Here is a 22,045-nt window from a genome sequence, read left to right on the forward strand (position 1 = left end):
GATTCAGTTTAGTGGATACTTTAAGGTGGGAGGGAAAAAAAAAAAAAAGGAAAAAAAAAGAAATGTCAAGAGATATAAGTAGAACAATGAAAAAAATAAATGTAGGTCTTTGTTGTTATGGAATTGTCTTGAGCTTATTTAATGAAACTGAATTGGATTTTTAGCATCATCTCCTAGGATCTTATCCTTTATATAGGTGTTTATGCTGCTCTCAGATAACATAGGGAAGGACGTAGCATAATTGAAGCTTTAATTTTGAACTGTATCATAAACCAGCTTTCATAAAGCCCAACAACAGTGAAGTGGTTCATTGCATTTTAGAGTGTCTGATGTAAGTAAGATGCCTGAATGTGCAAATCAATCTTTCCAAGAGCCAAAATGTTTTGCTGTTCCCAAGCTTGGTTTCCTTTGTTCAGACTGAATAAACTCAGCCCACACACATTTGGAAACTGACTTGAATTTTAAATTTTTTTCTAATGCCTAATTGTGCCTGCTATGGTTATGTGCCTCTTAATTCCCACAAAGAAGCCCCTTAGCTTTGTGCAGAAAGATTCTTTTGAGAATTTATAGGGTAACAGACCAAATCAGAAATGTGCAGTCAAGTAAGGCAATGCTACTAAAACCAGTATATTAAAGTCAGAATTTATCCCATTGCCATTTATCCAGGGGATGAGGGAGAGCATGTTTGCTAATGTTTACTATGGGAGAAAGGTGTTTTATAAATGGTGTGTGTTTGTGGGCTTATTTATTTTGTTTGACCATAGTTGTTTACTGCTTACTTCAAAACTCCATACAAGGAAGATCCCTCTGAGTCTATAAAGCAAAGTTATGAAGAGAAGGAATTGTGCAATTTAACTATATTACCATCTCTTTGTTTTTATTTTCTAATATTTTATGTGTTCTATGAGGGAGTTTTTCATTGGTACTAAAAACTTAACTCTTTTTGCTGATCCAGTTATTTAATCTGTCTGTCCATGTCAAGCCTTTTCTATCCCATCCTGTTACAAAAATGGCACATAAATACTAAAACAAGTCTGTATAATCAGAGCACCCACTACCTTTAGTGTGAGTTTAGTGTTCAAAACCCTTTTGTTTTTGTTACTTGAATAAAATATTTCAAAGATTTGAGTAAATTATACAGTTTTGCTGCCTGTCCCTCAGAGAAAACATTTTTTGAGTATTGAGCATGGAGCCAAAGTAAAAGAGCAGTTCATCAGGGGAGATTATATAAAACTATTTAAAGATTGTTCTTGACCTTCCTACCTCTTTTAGTGCCTTGTAGGAATAATTTAAGCTTTCCTTCTTACAGTTGCCTACTGTCAGTTCTGTATTTCTGTTTTTTCTCTTCATGCTATAGATCTAGGGTATCAGAGCTTACTATGGGGAGATCTTCGAAACGCTCTTTTAAACTCTTGTCTGAGAAAGAGCCCTTAGATTCAGCCAGGTCAACCTTGGCAGAGAAAGTTCACCGCAAGACTTTTGTGTCCTTGATCTTCTCTCAAGTCAACTTTCTACAGACCATGGATTAAAATCTGACCTGAATGAAGAAAACATAAGTTCTGTTACTGGCATTGATGAGCCTCAGATTTAAAACCATTTTCAACTAAAAATTGTTTTCTGAGATATATACATAATTACATATATACTTGTGTCTATGCAAGTACTTGTAGTTATACGATAAAGGCAAATTCTGTGTTAAATTGCTAATTTTTACATAATATGTAAATAAATTTCTCATACAAAAGTGTCCTAGCAACTTGTCTATTTATGCTAATTTCAATACAGCCTTCAAGGACATACTGCTAATACTGTGTGTGCTTTCACCTGCAGATTTTTTCACTGCTCTTATCTCTTGTAGGTAGAATCCCAAAAGTTGCACCAATATGTGCTGACAAGGATTCTGTTAAGTTGCTCAAAAGCCGTATACTTTATACAGGAGAATCCTATGGAATTCCTGACCTGTAGCTGTAAATACAGAATACAGAAGTGAAGTGGGAGTTAAGTTACTGGAGGGAGTTATATTCCTTGATCCTGTTGTCTCTTAACTTCAATATTGTCATTGAAAAGTACTATAAGTCGATGTGCTTGTGCTTACGGAAAAGCCCAGAACAGGTTCACATAGGCTGTTAGTGCTTAGTGGTTAGTTTGGAGATGTTATACAGTTGTATGTCTTTTTGTGCCAAAAAAGGTGCAGCGCGCAGAAACAGCAGTTTTGATTTTGTATCCAAGTGAGCTGTCATCATTTAATCCAGAGATGGAGACTATAACCAGAGCTACCCCAAAGCTAACCAGAGATGTGTTACAAATTCATCATGGACAGAATTAGGCTTTGTAATTGAAAAACATACCTCTGCTCATTACAACCACAGCCATTTGTTCTCTTTCAGTCTAAGCACAGTAAATGCATAGCAGTAACTGGTAATAGCTTTGGATACTTATTGAAGTATGAACACAAACTGTATCAAACTCTCAACTAAGACTTATCATCTGTCTTTTTTGAAATTTGGTGCATGCTGAGAAAACTTTTTTCTTTATTCCTTTCAAGACAAAGACAGGGATTTGTTTGCTGCAGGATGGTAACCAGGAGCCTTTCAAAGTGCGACTGCACTTAGCCAAAGATATATTGATGATCCAGGAGCAGGATGTGATCTGTGTGTCTGGTGAGCCTTTCTATTCTGGTGTAAGTAGTTCTTATTTCCTCTTTTAAGATGTACTTTACAAAAAGTAAAAATACTCATTGTGTGTGTGCATGTGTGTGCATACGCGTGCATTTACTCTATTTGATGTTTCATGTTACATTGTTAATACTGAGTATAGTTTAATATATCAAACACTAAATATATTCTAATATATCATCTCCAAGAGTAAATTTTAATAATACTCGTCTAGGAAGCATCAGTAGGAACAAATATGTTATATGCACAACTTATTGTATTGTTTCTCCACACCTTAAATCTTGGAGCCACATAATACAGTTAAGAATACACATAAGAATGACAAAAGCATCGACTTTTGCTGCAAATGCAGATGTACTTCAATATCTGATTATTGTCTGTGGAGCTTATGAGACAGTTGATGGTTAACTGTTCTGGTAGAGCTTTACTGGATGAAAGTGTAGCAATTACATGTTATCCTCTATTGCTTGATTTGCCTCATAGGATAGCATAATATCAAACTTAATGTATGTTGCCAGTCAATAATTTGAGGGCCACCAGCTAAACTAGCATTTTACATTAATAGAAATGGACTTCTGTTGAAACACTGTAATAGTGAAATTTATGTATTACAATTTTACGTGATGTAATGTAAAGATACAGGATTTCTTACTTAGCACGTCACTGAATTTTGTGGATAATAAATTGAGTTTTGGAGACAATCTTTTGAAAGATCTGTGAAACGTTATGCAGGATAATATTGTAGTTACTATTGTAATGCTATGTTTTTATTTTATTTACAAGATAGCAGAAAAAAAGGAACAGTTACTATTCATTTCTATAGACGTACTGCAGAGAGATTTCTTTTATATTTGTTCGGAACTATTCTGATTATTTAGTTTGCTCATTTAAGTGGAATTTTCATAGGATTTCATGTTAAATCCTGTGAGGCATAGCAGTGTAATACCTATATTATGTCTATGTTATTAGTTACTGCTGTTGCCACATGTCTATATCTCTAAATACAAATATAATATATATAGTATAATAATATATTATATATATATATAATATAATATATAATATATAATAATATAATATATAGTATAATATAATATATATAGTATAATAAAAAGATAGGAATGAAAATCTAAAAATAAATTGGTAGCTTGGGTTTATTTGCATGTCTTTTGACCATTTCATGTTGTACAGTTTGTTAATACTGGCCCATGTGCTGTATATGTAATAGACATGTTCCTTTTAATGTTTCTCTACAGACATGACATCTAGCAGCCCAGGCAGAAAGAAATTATGAGTTCAAACTCTGGCTATAGCTATAGCTGTTCAATTAGCAAGACACACTGCAGCACTGTTTCTCCACCAGCACCATTCTGGCTTTATTTATTGCAAGATTTTATCACTCAAATATATGACTTTAATTATTATGCTGTAACGTGTATTACTTCTACTGAACTTGGTATTTGAATGTCTTCATGAAATGCATATTTAGTTTTTTCCCATTTCACAGCAAGACTCTCTTACAGCTTTTCCCTCTTTAGGTTTGTCACATCCCGTCTGTCAAAAGAGGGAGGGGTGAGGAGGGGTGACCAGATTCTCAAATTCCCTCTGGTTAGATTAAGGTGAAGCTGGCACTCAAGTTCCGAACACAATCATCAATTTTAATGAGAATCTCTGTACTACAATTATCTTAAAAGTGTTGGTATTCTTACAATTGTATCTCTCTAAGCTGTGCAGATAAACTTTGCAACTTTATAAGAAATCGAAGTAAGGCTTGCATTACTTAACAACTTTTTGATGGAAAAAGAAAGAAAAGAAAGTGAAGAATTGGCAAGAGACAGAAAGAGAAATGGACAGAGAAAGAGAGCATTGGTTTAGCCTACAGGGTAACCTTGGTCTGAGAGAGCACCCGTCCTGAAGTTTCAACATACAGAATCACACAGAATCACAGAATCACAGAATCACCCGGGTTGGAAGGGACCTCAAGGATCATGTAGTTCCAAGCCCCCTGCCTAGCAGGGCCACCAAACATACACATTCAGATCAGGTTGCCCAGGACCCCGTCCAACCTGGCCTTAAACATGTCCAAGGATGGGGCATCCACAACCTCCCTGGGCAGCCCGTTCCAGGGCCTAACCACTCTCCTAGTAAAGAACTTCCCCCTAACATCCAACCTAAATCTTCCCTCCTTCAACTTGGATCCATTTCCCCTAGTCCTGCTGTTGTCAGCCCTTTTGAAGAGTTTACTCCCCTCCTGGGTGTAGGTTCCCTTCAGGTATTGATAGGCTGCAATGAGGTCACCCCGCAGCCTTCTCTTCTCCAGGCTGAACAAGCCCAACTCCCTCAGCCTGTCCTCATAGGGGAGGTGCTCCAGCCCCCTGATCATCTTAGTCGCCCTCCTCTGGACCCTTTCCAAAATCTCTATGTCTTTCTTGTACTGAGGGCTCCACACCTGGATACAGTACTCCAGATGGGGCCTCACAAGAGCCGAGTAGAGAGGGACAATCACCTCCCTGTCCCTGCTGGCCACCCCTCTCCTGATGGAGCCCAGGATCCCATTTGCCTTTCAAGCTGCCAGAGCGCACTGCTGGCTCATGTTCAGTCTCTCATCCATAAGGACCCCCAGGTCCTTCTCTGCCGAGCTGCTCTCAAGGACCACTCCTCCCAGCCTGTACAGGTGCCTGGGGTTCCTCCGGCCCAAATGCAAAACCTTGCACTTTGCCGTGTTGAACCTCATTAGGTTCACCCGAGCCCAGCCCTCCAGCCTGTCGAGGTCCCTCTGAATGGCATCCCTTCCTTCCACCGTATCAACCGCACCACTCAGCTTGGTGTCGTCAGCAAACTTGCTGAGGGTGCACTCAATTCCCTCATCGATGTCATTAATAAAGATGTTAAAGAGCACCGGTCCCAAGACATACCCTTGGGGGACACCACTTGTTACCGGCCTCCACCTGGACATAGAGCCATTGACCACCACCCTCTGTCTGCGGCCTTTCAACCAATTGCTTATCCATCGGGTCGTCCACCCATCAAATCCACTTCCCTCCAATTTGGAGATGAGGATGTGGTGGGGGACCATTTCAAAGGCCTTGCTCAGGTCCAGGTAAATGACATCGGTCACCTTCCCTTCGTCCACCAATGCCGTCACTCCATCATAGAAGGCCACAAGATTAGTTAGGCATGACCTTCCTTTGGTGAAGCCGTGCTGGCTGTCTCGGATCACATGCTCATTCTTTATGTGACCAAGCATGTTGTCCAGGAGGATCTGTTCCATGATCTTCCCAGGCACGGAGGTGAGACTCACCGGCCTGTAGTTCCCCGGGTCCTCCCTGCTCCCCTTCTTGTATATGGGAGTGACGTGACCCTTCCTCCAGTCATCCGGGACCTCACCTGACAGCCACGACTTCTCAAATATGATGGAGAGCTGCTCGGCAACCACCTCAGCCAGCTCCTTCAGGACCCTGGGATGCACGCCATCTGGCCCCATAGACTTGTATTCATTCAGTCTAAGGAGGCACTCTCGGACTGAAGTTTCAAAGCCACCCTGAGCTTTTCTCAGGCATTCTTTTAAGCCTGTTAGATTTCAACAGGTTTGTCGTAAACAAGTTTGCTTGTCAACAAGTTAATCAACAAACTGAGGTGCTTTGGACAGAGCAAGGCTGTCCCTTCTCCACAGGGCCCCACTGCTCTGATGGTGACTATGTCTTTAGCCTGTTGTCATGGTAATGATCTTATTTTGTATATGCTTGAGACAATTCCAGACATAGCACAGATAAAGTGTTTTTCATTGGCCTGCTACAAGGTTGGCACTGTCACTGTTGAAAATAGTGTGTTTTGCTTCACTGATTACAGTCTCCCTACTGTATTAGCATATTGAATCTATAACTCGCTAATGGATATTAATGTGGTGCTGAGGAGTTTATTTTCACTTGACAGTGTCATTGGTAAGCTAGTAATTTTGACCCCTTTACTCTTGTTTATTCTGAGATTAAGACTAGATCTTGAATCAGTAGGCTCATTCTAGCTAAGGATGATTGGTATTTCTCAGATAGTTAACTGTCCTTTTGTCACAGGCTACTTAAATAATGTGGAATTATTAGCTGTGACTGTGTAGCATAATCAGATGTACCACAGACTTAGTTTTTGCTTTTTTTTTTCTTTTCCATTTTTATTGCTGCTGTTTTTAAGCTTCTCTTTTAATTGTTTGCTTGTTGCTTTTTTTATATTTTACTTTGTTTGGCTGATTTTGCTTTGTTCTTGGTGTCATTCTAGATGACTGATCACATCTATTTTTCTTCTACATGCTTTTGAAAGAGCAAGTTCTTTCATTAGAAACTAACATTGAATGCCTCGTTGAATGAACTCTAAAGAACAAAACTAAAATTTGTAACTGAGGAACAGTAGCATTGTTAAATTGTACAGACAAGAAGCTACAGCGAAAATCCTTTTAATCTGTTTTAATCTTCAAATAATTTGATTATAGGATGTTAAACTTACCGCTTCACTATTTAGAAATGAAAGATTATTACTACGCTTCTAGTTCAGAACAGTGTCTCTTCTGTTTGTTGAATCGGAATCAATTTGCATGCTCCTCTGTGTAGGACAGACTTTAAACAGTCACTGAACGTTCCTGCAGTATCCTGATTTGCATCCTGCAGAATAATTTAAATGAAAGCAATGAACCCTTAGGAGTGAGGTGCTGCTTAATGTGAGTACATGAAATAAAGACCTAGTTCTTAGTATGGAATTCTTCCTTTTTACTGGAAAACAATTTTAATTTTCTAAACCTGAATAGATGCAAAGGAACTTTGTTTCTGCCATCATCGCATGCAGTTTAGAGTAAGAAACTAAAATGTGTAAAAGATTATAAGCAGCATAGCATAAAAATAGTGTTAAAATCTAAAAAAAAAGAAAGCATCTGTTTCTTCAGTAGTTTGAATGAAGTGATGGTGTTCGTGAGGATCGTGCATTAGTCATACCTGAAGCAGTTCCATGGAGCAGTAGAGATAGTTCTAGTCACAGGTTACATAGATCTGAATTTCAGTATCACTTTGTATCAACAAGTATTACAGAGATTTGCTTATGTATTTCCAAGGGATAGAAATGTTGTGGATTCACCATTAATCCTACTAGCGGGCATCTGATGTGGATTTGGATTCCAATGCAAATGAACAAGTTAGATGTGACATTTTGTGAATCTTGAAGTCTAGAAGGCAATGTCTGTGTTATTCCAAATGAAATCCTTGCCTGGAGGAAGAGTTGATAGTGTGCTGAGTGTATGTCTGAGTTTTGACTAGTGCATGTGATGAAGATACCCATGGGTCCGTATGAAAAAATTGGAAGATGGGTAACTGTTAGGTCAGCTACATTTTTCTTTCCCTCAATGAAGTAGACTCTTAGAAAAGATCTGTTCGTATTTGTGGTATTGCCAACAGATAGCTTTATTTTAATCATCACAAATCTCTACAACAGTTACTTGTGCTGCAGAACAGTCAGGATTTTTTCCTCTTTTCATCTCAAAAATAAATTCCCTGAAAGCAGATGAATTATATACCACATGGGCACTTGCCCTCGTTATTGATGCAAGGAAAAATTTTATGTCTCCTTTCAAAATGCCTTGAATGGCATGAAATGTTATTTGCAGAATTTTACTCTATGATGTTCAAGTTGACGTGCAATAAGGCAAACTCCAGACTTTTCAGATGCATAGGTCAACTGACACGACTAACAAGGATGGCCTGATACTCCTTGCTGCAAACTAGGTGGGGAGGTACCCCTAAGATATAGTATGTCTCCTTTGAAAGAAAAATCTTCAGTAGGCTAATTCCTAGGAAACTTATTAATCTTTACAATTCCAAATCATAACTTTTATTTTGTAGTTAATCCTCGTAATTTCTATCACCTTTTCTGTCTGCCTGAAAATCAAATAAATGAGTGGCTGTCTTTTATCAGGAAAAGTAGCTACGTGTCGAGGAGGATTCTGTTTGTTTGCTAATTGTACTCAGGCAAGCATTTTTTCTAATGGAGTGTATCTGCCTGTTAGATCCAGAAACCAGTGATGACAGTGTACCATCTGACAAAATGGGTGGTTTGAATCAGCTTCTGTTTTCCTAGAAGACTGAAAATAAACAGCAAGCAGCTGGCAAAATGCTAATTTTTTGTTACACCGGCAGTTTGTTTTCTTCAATAATTTTCTTAAAGGTTCTGTTGAAGAGTAATAGATTTTTGAAATACAGCTAACTTGCTATTGAAAAGACAGAGGTAGCTCTGATTCATGTTGAGTAATCTAATTCCTTACAGCCATGCAGTAATGCTTTATTTAATTAAACATTTAATAACTTGTTTTTAGCTTTTTTAAGGATGTTTTCAGGAGATAGATATGAAGATCATCTATACTTTCAATACTAATAAAAACTGAATATACATTTTTATAAATTTTGGAACATCAGTTCTCCAAGAATTTAACTGAGTTTGATACAAATGTATTGAAATTTAACCTAGGGTCTGTAATTGCTTTTGGATAGGTGAGAAGCTTTCATCAGTAAGCATCTTTTCCAAGGTCAGAGAGTAACACCAAGTTAAATTGTTGAACCGAAGCCAGATCTGATTTCTGGCATTACTAATCAACAGCCATTCTTCTTTTTCTTGTAAAGATAAGAACCTATTATGGCTCACTTTTAAATGTGTCCATTTGCTATTGTGAAATCAACTACACTGAAAGATTTATAACTCTATAATGTCAGTGTGGATTACAAAAAAATTAGTTGCACAAAAGAGAGCCTTTCACCTTATAAAATTGTACAATACATTGCTTTTCGTGATGTTATTGATTTAAATAATAAAGATATTATATCAGAATGTCACTTAACCCTGACTTGCCTGAGAAGTCAGATGCAGTTATTGATTTCCTTTGTTTGCATATTTTGGATTTTCAGTTATACTGAAAGTGTTCTTTAAATGTGTTACTTTAGATCTTTAATTTTGAGAGGATTGTGGGTTTTTCTTCATATATCTTGGTGTAGGTAATACAAATTCAATTTACATTATCAAAGCTAATGACTACAAAAACGAGTGGAAAAAAGGGAAAAGCTTAAAACATTTTTGATTCACATGAAGCTTTGATTTACTTTCTGCTTTCTGTTTATTCCGTATTTATTTACTGTTTTGATTCAGATGTGAGACTGAATTGTGGGAATGTTTCCAAAGTGAAACTTTCTCTTCAGAAGAGAACTGCAACTGCAAGAATGGATGGGTCACCTTTCCAGCATTGTCTATTTTATTACCTTCACAAAATCTATCTAGAATGTGTTTGGTTTGTTGTTTTTTTTGTTTGTTTATTTGTTTGTTTTTTAATTAGTGCTGGTATCTGTCTGATATTCAGTGGACTGGATGAAATTTTCTCACAGAAGTTATCAAATATCTATCAGAGGATGGTAACTTTTGTTTTCCTGCCAATCTGGACTATTTGTAAATTACAATATAGACCTGACAAATGTAAATTAAAAAATGAAAAAGGTTATTTTGGGGCAATCCAAGACAGCTTATTTTTCTGCCTCTATCTAAAAAAATAGTAAGTGTAGCAATCTATGGAGGTTAAAACACAAGGCTGCCATTTGTAAGACCAAATTTGAAAGAATAGAATAATTTCTTGACTTTGCTTTTGCTGTTTCTTTTTGTTTTGTTTTTTGTTTACTTGTTTCCTCACAAAAGAGGCAATACAAGCATTGAAAAAGATGAAACAGTTGGAAAACCCAAAGCATTGATCAAGATATGATGGGAGGTGGCAGCTGGAAACTACACCTATGATGAAACTACAAAGGGCATTCTTTACTTAACCATGTGAGAAATCAGATCAATGCTGACCTTGGATTTCCTTTCTTCTTCTTTGTTTTCATTTTCTTCTTTATATACTGAAAAATTCAATACTTTGAAGGCAATACATCCTAGAAGTATAATTTTTACAAGTAGAATTTTAGATGAGTGTTTCTGGTTTGGGGCATATGCTATATTAACAGTAACACACTGGAGTGAAAAAAAGCAGAGTCAGGTGCTCTTGTTTATTAGAGTCAGTTTTAGCAGTTTGTATCACATCTGCATTTACCATGCACAGCTGCAGAGGAGCCAGGATTCCCAGTTGACCAGGTGTTCTGTTGCCCTTCCATACTGCCAATGTTCTTCAGTTGTACAAGGAACTGAAATAAGGAGATTTCAGCAGTTGAGCAAGGCCTTTGGCATTTAGACTTTTAATTCAAATCAGTGATGTGAGTGACCTGTGTATTTTTTGAATGAGTGTGAAGTTTGACTGCTCACATCAATTAATCCAAAGAAAAAACAGTAAAAAAAGAATAAAGCATTAGCAAAAAGATGTAAAATCTCTCTACTGAAAATGGATGAAATTATTCAGTGGATTAAAAAAGTGTTTTTTGTTTGTTGTTAATATGTATCACAGAATCACAGAATTGCAGAGATTGGAAGAGACCTTAAGAGAACACTGAGTCCGACTCCTCTGCTAAAGCAGGTGCCCTGCAATAGGTCACACGGGTAGGTGTCCAGACAGGTCTTGAATATCTCCATAGAAGGAGACTCCACAGTCTCTCTGGGGTGCCTGTTCCAGTGCTTCTTATGTTCAAATTTTAGGCTTTTTGTCCTATCACTACAAAGCACTGAGAAGAGCCTGGCCTCATCCATTTTCCTCCCGCCTCTCTTTAGATATTTATAAACATTAATCAGATGCCCTCTCAATCTTCTTTTCCTTAGGCTGAACAGTCCCAGGTTCCTCAGCCTTTCCTCATACAGGAGATGCTCCAGGCCCTTTATCATCTCTGTGGCCCCCTGCTGGATTCCTTCTAGGAGTTCCCTGTCTTTTTTGAACCAAGTAGCCCAGAACTGGACACAGTATTTTAAGTGTGGCCTCATCAGGGCAGAGTAGAGGGGGAGAATCACTTCCCTCAACCTGCCAGCCATGCTCTTTTTAGTGTGCTCTCTTTTTAATACTATATATATGTATATATACACAGACATATGCTTAGTATCACTGCAACAGTTCCATCCACAGTGAAAACAGAGTTCTTGCTTTCTGCCTGTAAATAGTTAATTGCATAGACTTCTGTGCTTTTTCTTATTATTTATTGTCACCGCATGCTCACAAGATCATTCTTCATTTCTAATCTTTAAGATGATATCTGTAGTGTCAAGTTCATACTGGTGTTTAAGGGAAAATTTTAATACATCTTTAGTGGAAAACTAAAAACTACTGCCTTTCTGTTTCAGTGCGTAGCTCTCGGATGAATAAATTTTTGGCAAAACTCTTAGCTCTCCTTTCCAGTCAATGAACATATGCGTGGATGAGGAATTTTCTGAGTTACAAGCATAGAAAATGCTGACAGCTTGGCAGCAGCTTTGACTTTTTCAATAAAATGATAACTGCTTTTTTTTTCTGTTCCAGGAAGCAGGTTGTAAAACACTCTTTGAATACTGTATCTAAAAATCCTAGGAGCTCTAACTTTCCTTTTGTTTAGTATAAAGTAGCTAATAAATGTGATAAAGGAATTATAAGCTCACAGGATGTGTTGTTAGTCTTATATCAAACTGGGTGGGTTCTTACTAGACTCAAATCAATCAAAACTCAGAGATGGCATAGTTTGGGGAAGCTGAAAAAAAAACAGTGTAAGCTCAGTGATATCTGTGTAAATAAAGAGGGGGATGTATTGTACTCAATGGAGGATATAAAGGGTGAAATAGATTTTCACCTGATGTGGGCACCTACTTAGAATCATCTGAGTTAAATGGTTTTTTTTTTTTGGTTTTTTTTTCTTTGCTGATTGATTATAGAGAAAGCTACCTTTGACCATTGTCCAAGTTTTAGATGACTTAACATTGATCAGATTGAATCTCGTTATTTTTCTTCCAATTTTTTGGTTAAAAAAAGGAAAATTGATGAGATCTGGGGTGTGATCTTGTGCCAAGATTCTGGTGTCTGACAGTTTGGGAAAAGCTGTTTCATTCTACTGTTTATGTGAGGCTTGTAGTAGCACGGTAGTGGATTATTGGTGGTGTAGTAATGAAATACTTAACTCTTACGTAATTCTGGTTTATATTTTTGGAGGTTGTTAGTTTGCATATTTATGAGTGTTAGATGTTTTGTTGTGAAGAATATGTAAGTCCTTACATTTAAGGTACACTAAAGTAACAAAATTATTTTTTCTAGGAATGCGAAGTGTGTAGAATTTGCCTCAGCTGACTACAATGCAATACTTTGCACGTAACACATAACTAGAGCGCATCTAACATACAGTATGCTCTTGAATTTCAATTCTGTTCAATAACAGCCCAGACCTGAAATATTTAATATCTGCTCTCAACAGAGATAGAAACGAACCTAGAAAAAGTACCATATGAAACCCTCTGATAAACTGTTGTGCTGCGAAGTTACAATTGCTTGAATTATTTCTGGATGTTCTATTTGCTTACTCTTACACAATTTTTCCACTTTGTAATCTGCTATATTGGTAAAATATTTTTGAAGTATATTCATTTTTAGCTCTTACAAAGTAACGCCAGGCTACAGTGTAAAATATTTATAGTTTTATGTCAGATGGGCTATCAAACTCAGGGAAAACAAAAAATAAAAAACAAATGAACCAAACATTTTTATGGCTTGCTTAACTCTGAAGTTGAGTGAAAACCAGAATGCTGACTCTGCTGACTCTTTTACATAGGTACGTATATGTGTGTGTTTCGATAAGAAAGAGAACAAAAAGGCAGTTTTTATTAGGCTTTTTTAAAAGCATAGCTCTAATGTAGATGCCACTCTTTGTACTTAATGGAAATGATGAACTTTAAAGAAGATTTATGTCCTTTAATGAGCGTATTGCTTCATTTGAAATGTATGAAGTATAATATGCTTTGTTCCATGCATAGATAATGTAATACTGTTATGCTAGTTCTCTTTAATTAAAAAGATTGTTATTTTTCAGTGTATTCTTATGTAATGTAAGTATTTTCTGTGTGATCTGAACATATATAACAAAAATATTAGAATGTATGGACTAGAATGTAGTAGTCAGTCTATTGTTCTTAACTACTTATCCAACAGGAGACAGAGCTGAAAATGGGAGGTATCTATCAGAAAAAATTACTACTATCAGCAGAGCCACAGCTAAGTGTTTCATGTTCTTATGTGTAAACTCAGCTTAGACCAAACATCAAGCTGTGTTCTATATTAGTTTATCCTGACTTTATTGTTGTCAGCATTATCTGACTGAAACCTCCTGGTGGATGAAAGATTTTCTGAGTTGGTTTGTGGCCTGGCATAGCTCTGTGGTTTGAACTCTCTTTCTGGGCACTTTGTTATCAAAGTTCCTAGAAGGTGTCAGCGAAGAGCTGAGAACGCTCTTCTGGACTCTGTGCACAGCATAGATGCACACTGATGGAACACGTTAGGCATATGTTCTTCTACTGCCATGCTGTACATTCGTTAAGTTTTTAATACATTTCAATACATCTCTTTCTTAGAATTAAACATTTACAAAGGTTAGTGTAAATAAATAAATGTGATGTCTCATTTTAGGCAGCTATCTTTTCTTGGCTCTCGAAACACTGTACGGGTGGTTTGTGCTTGCTTTTTCTGGAGTTTCACAATTCATATTTGTCACAAATGTGAGAGACAGCTGTGTTTTCCCTCAAATTCAGCATTATCCATTTCCCAAACCTCTTACCTCCCTACCTCTTTTATTTTCTTTTTAAATATAAAGGAGGGGAAAATAGATCTGTAAAGCTTTCAAGCTCATTCATGCTTGGCAAGTTTCTCATAGGAGACAGGAGAACACTTTATGCTTCCGTATGCTTCTTGCACTCCTCAATAGCATTCATATGGACTGAATTATGATCCATTCCTTAATGTAATAAATAACATTGATAGTATATATATTTTACTTGTGCATGCAAATCTGAATAGCACTGGCAATCTTTGCCAATTGGACTAGAAAGTACGAATGTATATATTCAGACTTAAGAAATTATATGTATTGAAAGGAATATAAAATCTAAACCACGTATAAAAGACATGAGAATTCTAGCTATTTCTTCTATTTGTGACTGGACATATCTGCTGCTAAGATTTTCACTGCAAACCAGATTGACTTATATTAAATGATTTTTGGGAATAAAATCAACATGAATGACAAAAAAAACCACATGATTTTGCTTTTTAAATGTTCGTATCTAAGGCAGACACTAGCCTACAATTATTACAGAACAAATTTTAAGAATAAGTAATAGAAGAGAAAACATGGGGTGCTTTTAATAATTGCATCTGTACCAATAGCCAATAGTTTTAATTTTTAAACCAGAACCTCTGTGAGGTCAAACAGTGACTGTGTTTACGTTAGTCTCTTAATTTGGATCTGGAATGAGCCTTGAAATGAGTTTCTGGATCATCTAAACCATTCTTGCTTTTGTTCATGTCACTGAGTGCTGTTGGAGTACCCAAGCTGTATTCCTTTTTAGATGAAACTAAATTGGAGAATGTGCTTCTGGAGTGCAATTTATGTGCTTCAGTGTCTAGTGTTCAGTCTGTCTACAGGACCAATTCAGGGACAGTTGAATTGACGTCTGAAATGCATGTGGTGTGGATGAAGTGCCCTGCACTAATAGCTTAACGCTACAGATCTGCTCTTGTTTCACTGCAGTATTTGCTAGGGCACACATTGCTACTATCGTATGAACAGAACAAATAAATTTTTGTCTGAGTCAAGCTGTGCTATACTTTGTTGTTTACTCCTGCAGCATAGGTTTCATAGGAGTTTCACATTCAGGAATTTACAAGTTTGTCATTAAAGGTAAAATCAGTGTAGGAGGGTAGCACAGAAAGAACTTAATGAAATGTGATTCTAGATGTTGTGGCAGAAAATACTAAATCTAACCAGACTTGATTGGACTTTTATTTTTTTCTTTTTTTTTCTTTTTTTCTTTTTTTTTTTGCAGGAAAGGACAGTCACAATTAGAAGACAAACTGTAGGAGGATTTGGATTAAGTATAAAGGTAGGATGATTTTTTGGTATATTATTCCATATCACACAAGAAAGTGTCTTTGTATATAGTTAATTTTAGTTTTAATGAGGACAAACTATATTTCAGAGGACTAGGAACATTAGATAGAATATATTCTAAAAAGTTTGATGCTATCACAATAGGGTAGCCAGCAGCTACACCGCTCTGTGGAACAGAAGGTAATGGAAAGATCATTCCATTAAGATTCAAACTAAACAGATCTGTAGTATGATTTCATGTGAGAGTTGAACAGTATTTGCAACTGCACAGACTGTACTTTTGTTCAGTAGCACTCTAATTTAAGTGGTTGTTAATGTTAATTTACAGTGGCAGGCACAGAGAAGAGCCAGTAAGTTCATAATCAATTCTCCTAGAAATAATACCATATTACTTCACTGCAATTCATTAGTTGGGCAGAAAGTGTTACCACTTTCTTATATTGTTTTCTGTAGATCAAGCAATTGCAGTAATTTGTCATAATAGTTACCTTACTTTTGCTTTCCTCAGTAAGAGTTAAGAACATATGGAAGTGAAAGTGATCCTTTTTGAGGGACAGGGGGGTTAATCATTTTTGTCCTCATAAGCTCTATGTGAATCTATATTGCCATTATTTTGAAAACCTTACCTTAGCTTAGAATCTCATTGTGGAGATTCAACATTATTTTATCTTCTTATCACAGCAGTCCTTAGCCTCAAGATGGCAATAGAAAAAAATCAAGTGTACTTCACATGAATGCAAAGAGCCTTAAATGATGCATATAAAGTTGAAGTACAGGCTTTTCTGTGAGCAGCTGCTAGAACTGACCTTATAAAAACTGACTCAGAAGAGGGATTAATGTCCATTTGTGTTGTCATTGATAAGAATATTGCTGAATAGAAATACAAATTCTTAAAATATATCTTGGCACACTTCCTTTTATCTATTTGATCCACTAATGACCTCTTTTCAAGGAAAACTAATTGCTATTTTGTAGTCAAAATTTCTCATGAGTTTAGTCAACAGGGTGCAGTGTCTTTATAGGTTGCAGTTCACTGAATAATTTTTCAGTAATGTGTGTCAGTTTACGATAAAGTATACAGGGGAATGAGGTTTTACTTGTTAGTAGTAAGAAATAGCTGCTAAGAGTAAATTTTGTTGTGGTTTGGAAAGCAAGTTTCATGAAGTTGAATAAAAGTGACTGAAATTGTTTGGAGTTTTTTTTTTTTTGTTATACTTTACAATAGGCTATCTTCTAAAATTAAAATTGTGAAAAGAAATCAAAATCACTTTGTGTTTAAGTATCAGGTAAATAGGAGAAACACAGTCACTGGCAAATAGAAATTATAAAGTGAATGGGTGGATGGTCTGTCTTAAAATAGTGGTATTTTTTTAGAGCAAAATATCCACTGTTTTGAACAAATTCCTTGGAAGATGCAAAAGGATTTAGAAATGCCAGTGTGACTATGGATTTTTCAGATTATGAGTTCAGCCTCGGAAGATATCTTTATGCATTCATGAAAGACCATATAAACTGAATAAGGTCCTATTTCTGCAAAATAATCTATATTAAAAGCTGCAACAGGATTTATGAATCATAGCATTAAATTATTAAACATAGCTTCTAGTTTTACTGCCAAGTTGTTTTGATCATAATTAATAAGGTAGTGGAGCTACATACATTCAGGCTTGAATAGACGTTTTCTTTTCAACTTTTAGAATGACTAATGACCAGATGAAGATTGTTACTTACTTTAACAGATATTGCTTCAACAGATCTCATCAAGTAGACAGATCTTTCTCAATAAAATGCATTCAAACTCAATCAGATAATATAGATTAGATAATGAAAACGGTGAGAATAATTCTGTGGTCTGCAATATTCTGTGTGTTTGAAGCAAGATGATTCTGCTTGTTCTAAGAGTCAATGAACTCATTTCCTATCTTGCTAGATTCTTCTTTTTCTTTCTTTCTTTTTTTTTTTTTTTTGTAATCCCATATTCTTAATAAATAAATAAATAAATAGATAAGCAATTGGATATTAAATTCTACCTAAAACAAAGTATTCTGCATAAGCTTATATTACCTATTTAACTTGTAGTAGGAAATAGAAATGGAACTTAAATGATGCTTTTTGTAGTTTTCTAGGCAAGCTGTGTGAATGCTCATTGACAATGACTTTTTGGGTATGCAGTATAAGTTCCAAAAAGTGTCAGCTTTCTCTTTTAAAAGGTACCAGTCAATCTTCTTGAAGATGAGTAATAGTTTGCTACTTTGTTTTGGTTTGTTTGGGAAAAATACTTAAAAAAAAAAAAAAAACATATATATATATATATATATATATAGTATATATATATATATATATCTCACAGGAAAAAAAAATTGTTTTGTGAAAATGACTTAAAGTAGGGATCTACAACTTACCCTTAAGGAAAGGCTGCTTTGAGAGCCAAACCTACTTCATATGTTTCATGAAGTTTATCTCACTGCGTGTAAGGAATTCTTAACGTACCCTAGCTTTATCTTTTCAGGATCTAGGAGATAGGATACAGATGTCTCAAAACAGAACCTGTAACTATTGAATTTGAGACCTAGGCAAAATGCTAGTGGTGGAGGAAAAATAAGGAAATTCCACACCTTATCCTGACTGATCACTTTCCCGTGCCTGGTGTTTGTTCTCATTTTTGGCACTCACATGTACACACTTATACAGAACTCATGACTCTGTATGTAAGTATAGTTGCTGAGATATCACATTTCAAGTTTCCAAAGTCCCTATGCCTTCCAGAGAAGAGAAATACTGCCATAAGGATATACCGGCAGCCAAATTTCTGTATACGTCTGGAAACCAAAGCAGCTTAGTTTTGGATGGCCAACTAATTTTTTTTTTTTTTTTTTTTTTTTTTTTTTTGTTCTTGTGCCTGTGAACCAGCTCCTGTACTTCTGTTGTTTCTTCTTTTATGAAAAAAACATCACTGATCACTTTGTTTTAAGACTTGGTCCCAAGTGCTGCAGTGCTTCACTTTCTGCAGTGGATGTGAAGTGAGCAGCTGTAGCTGATCAGCCATCATAAATTAACCATCCATGCTTGTTAGTCAGCTTGCTGAACCTTTGTATCTGTGTTAGGGCTTTTGGAAAGGTGCTTAAACCAACGAGCCATGCAGGCGAGGTGGGATAACTCACCTGATCTCCATTACTCAGCTGCCACTTCTTGATGCCAACGACTTATGCCTTAAGCACGATTCTTATTTGAGTCACTGCATGTTTTAGAGACTCAGTCTGGATTTAAAAGTTTTGAATAAATGTGAATGTAATGCATCCCCTGCTACTGCTATAAATGGGGCAGAGAACAGTACCAAAACCTTTCTAACTCAGCAGCAGTGCAGGTTATGTGACAAAGTCTTAGGGCTTCTGTGTTTGTTTTGGTAAATTTGTCTCCCATAACTTCCTGTATTACAGCAGTTCTGTGTCTTAAGTTACTTAAGGATGAGTGTTATCTGAACTCTTTCTTTCTGTCTTATCTGAGATGTGAGTTATAAGTGTACAGTGATTAATGCCTCTCACTTTAAAGTATTTGCTTTGAGATGAATTTGTCTAGTTTTAGCATTCAGCTGAAGAGTATTATCATCTGTTTTTTCGTGTTAATTTGATCGTCTGTTTGCTACCAGAAATCTTACATGAACAAGTCACTTTCTCTTAAATGTCTTGGTTTTCTTCAATTCATTGCTTTCTTTCTCTCTCTCTACTCCCCTACCCCCCTCCTTTTTTTTTTTTTTTCCCCCTTTTCTTTCTTAAGAGCAGACAGATAAGAAGTTAGTAAATTCAAAATGAAACTCCCCTGTAGTTTTTTGGTGATTTCTTTGTGGGGAGAAAACTCTTTTGTGTTCTTAGATGCTCCAACTAAGTTGTAAAAATCAGATTCATCTTAAAAAACTGCTTACAAAATTGATTTTTACACAAGATGTGAAACTAAGTCCTTTTAAAAATTGATTACAATCCACTCTTTGTAGGTTTGATAGCAGAAGTACTGTGTTCTGCTGTACTTCATTTTACTGAAGTTAATGGCAAAAGTTTAATTAAATTTGGAGCAAACCTGATCTGTCCACACTGCTCAGAAGGAATTATTTTCTCATTTCTGAAGCCCCTTTAAAACCCTCATTAATAAACCTCTGCGAGAAGAAACAGTTGTGGAGTAAGATTTAGAAATTGATGACTGCAGTGTAGTATTTCAGTCATTCATCACATCTCTGACAAGTTTGAGATGCGGAGATTTGACACAAGAAGCGGCAAAGTGTATGACTTATGAAAGAACATCATGTTTCTTAATGATTGTAGAGTGTAGTGTTCTTGGGGAAATAGTCAGTAGAAGTAATAGTTCATTAAATTAATTAAAGTTTGCAGGCTGACTTCTAGATACCAGAACTCTGAACTGAGCCATTTTCATGCTTCTCTTTTGATCATTCTTTATATGATGAACTTTATCACAGATTTACAGATTTTCTAAGATTGTTTGACTTCTGAATGTGTGTCTACATAAAATATCTGTAAAGGTACTGTTCTGAATAACCTTTGAATATATTCAGATAATTTTCTTCATATCCATTCATTCTGTGGTAATCTTTGTTATGAGAACATTTTCTCTGCATTTCAAGTGGAAACAATAAAAGTTAGAAAGCATTGTTTAATGTTGGAAATATGCAAATAATTTTTTTCAGGATGGTATCTCTGACAAAAGCAGATTTTATTCGCAATTGCAATGGTGGATGTCCTGCAAGCAGCAGCACCCTTAAGGACACAATGATGGCTTTTTGTACCTTGTTTCCCCCTTTGCCTATGCTTCTCCCCTGTTTCCCCATTGGCTGGGTACTCCAGGTTCACAATCTTGTCAAAGTTTACATTTGTTAATTGGTGTGTTATCTGGTGTCAGCCAGTAGCCATCCTGTTGTTTCCAAGATGTCTCAGTGCTCTTCTTGTCATATTGATAAGGTGATTTTCTTCAAAGTCTTTGTTAGACAAAGAGTACCGTGGGGTGGGGTGATGCCAGACCTTCCCAATGTCTCTTCAGGCACTTCCTTGTGCATGCCATGACTTGTTCTCTGGTTTGATCAATCTCGTGCAGGATATTCTCTCAATGTGTATGATAAAATATATATAGATACACTTATATACTGCACGTGCATTCCTAGGGAAGGTTCATCTAGAGGATAAGTAATGCAAACTATCAGAGACCACCCCCCCCCCCCAAGTAAAGTAGAAAGACTCCCAGAAAGAACTATGACAGTGGAGACCATGAAATAAAAAAAATATTACCCAATTCTAATGCAGAAACAACATTTGATTACCACATTTAATAGGTGAATTATCTAGCTTTTAGTTTACAAATCTATCCAGGTAAACTATTATATCAAACAGCGAAGTTGCAAAAGGATAATTAACACTAGCATGTTGTTGTCCATATTGTTTAATTGTTAGCATGTTACCTGCCATGATATTGGCTTATGCCAACTGGCATTTTGAGATAAGACTGTTCATGATCACAGATCAGAACAAAATGCATCACGTCATTCTATTTCAGTCTTGAAGAGTTTGTTCACATGGACATGAGCCATACTGTTAAGACAAAAGCAAAAAGGACCAGAGAAGTGGTTGTCTCTCTCTGCTTTGTGCTGGTGCAGTGTTAGCTGATCTACCACGTGTAGTTTTGGGCCCTCAAATGCCAGTGATTAAAGCTTCCCTTATTTCTTTTAATAGGACCATCTCTGGAGCTGGGCAGCCAGCTTTATTCTAGGCTAATACTTGCACAACTTTTCTGCTTGAGGAACAGTGGCAAAGAAAATTTCAGTTACAAAGAGCAATGGTAGAATCTGAAGACTGAGTCATTAAGCCTTCAGTAATGTTAACTGACATGTATTTGTCCCATCCACTGGTCTGGGATTGTAGGTGGAGAATAGATTGATAGAGTTTAATTTAAGAGTTGAAAAGTAGCCATTGTTTCCAGAGCTTTCAGAAGCAGTGTATCTCTTGAGCCTGTAAAGCCAGAATTCATGCACTTTTACAGAGAATCAGACATGTAGGAGTTAACGAGTCCTAAGACTAATTCAAAAGGGATCGCTTATAATGACTGGATGTGGTTGCAGAAAGGGGGCCATTTTTTTTCAGAAGTATTAAGAGATGCTTCTTCAAAACTGCAGTGAAATGGAGTTAGATACAGAAAGTGAGAGGACAAGGTGGTGCTCATTACTGTTTGGTTTAGGAATAACAGGAATTCCCCTCTTTACTGGAGAGCTGAGTTGAATCAGGGAGAGCACAGTTTACGGAGAGAAAAAGACCTTAGTTATGTTGAACT

General features: G+C 36.3%; 1 protein-coding gene across 2 annotated transcripts in view; it reads left to right on the forward strand.

Annotated features, from left to right (window-relative positions):
- Window positions 1-22,045, forward strand: part of SNTG1 (syntrophin gamma 1) — a 326,387-nt gene that overhangs the window by 184,852 nt on the left and 119,490 nt on the right. For both annotated transcript variants that reach the window (XM_042869538.1, XM_042869539.1), the window contains exons 4-5: window positions 2,546-2,680; window positions 15,657-15,713. In XM_042869538.1, coding sequence (XP_042725472.1) covers window positions 2,546-2,680; window positions 15,657-15,713 — 192 coding nt within the window. The remainder of the gene's footprint in view (window positions 1-2,545; window positions 2,681-15,656; window positions 15,714-22,045) is intronic.

This window comes from Lagopus leucura, unplaced genomic scaffold, assembly GCF_019238085.1.
Source record: "Lagopus leucura isolate 7727_CA_CO unplaced genomic scaffold, USGS_WTPT01 Super-Scaffold_100002, whole genome shotgun sequence".
Taxonomy (NCBI): Eukaryota; Metazoa; Chordata; class Aves; order Galliformes; family Phasianidae; genus Lagopus; species Lagopus leucura.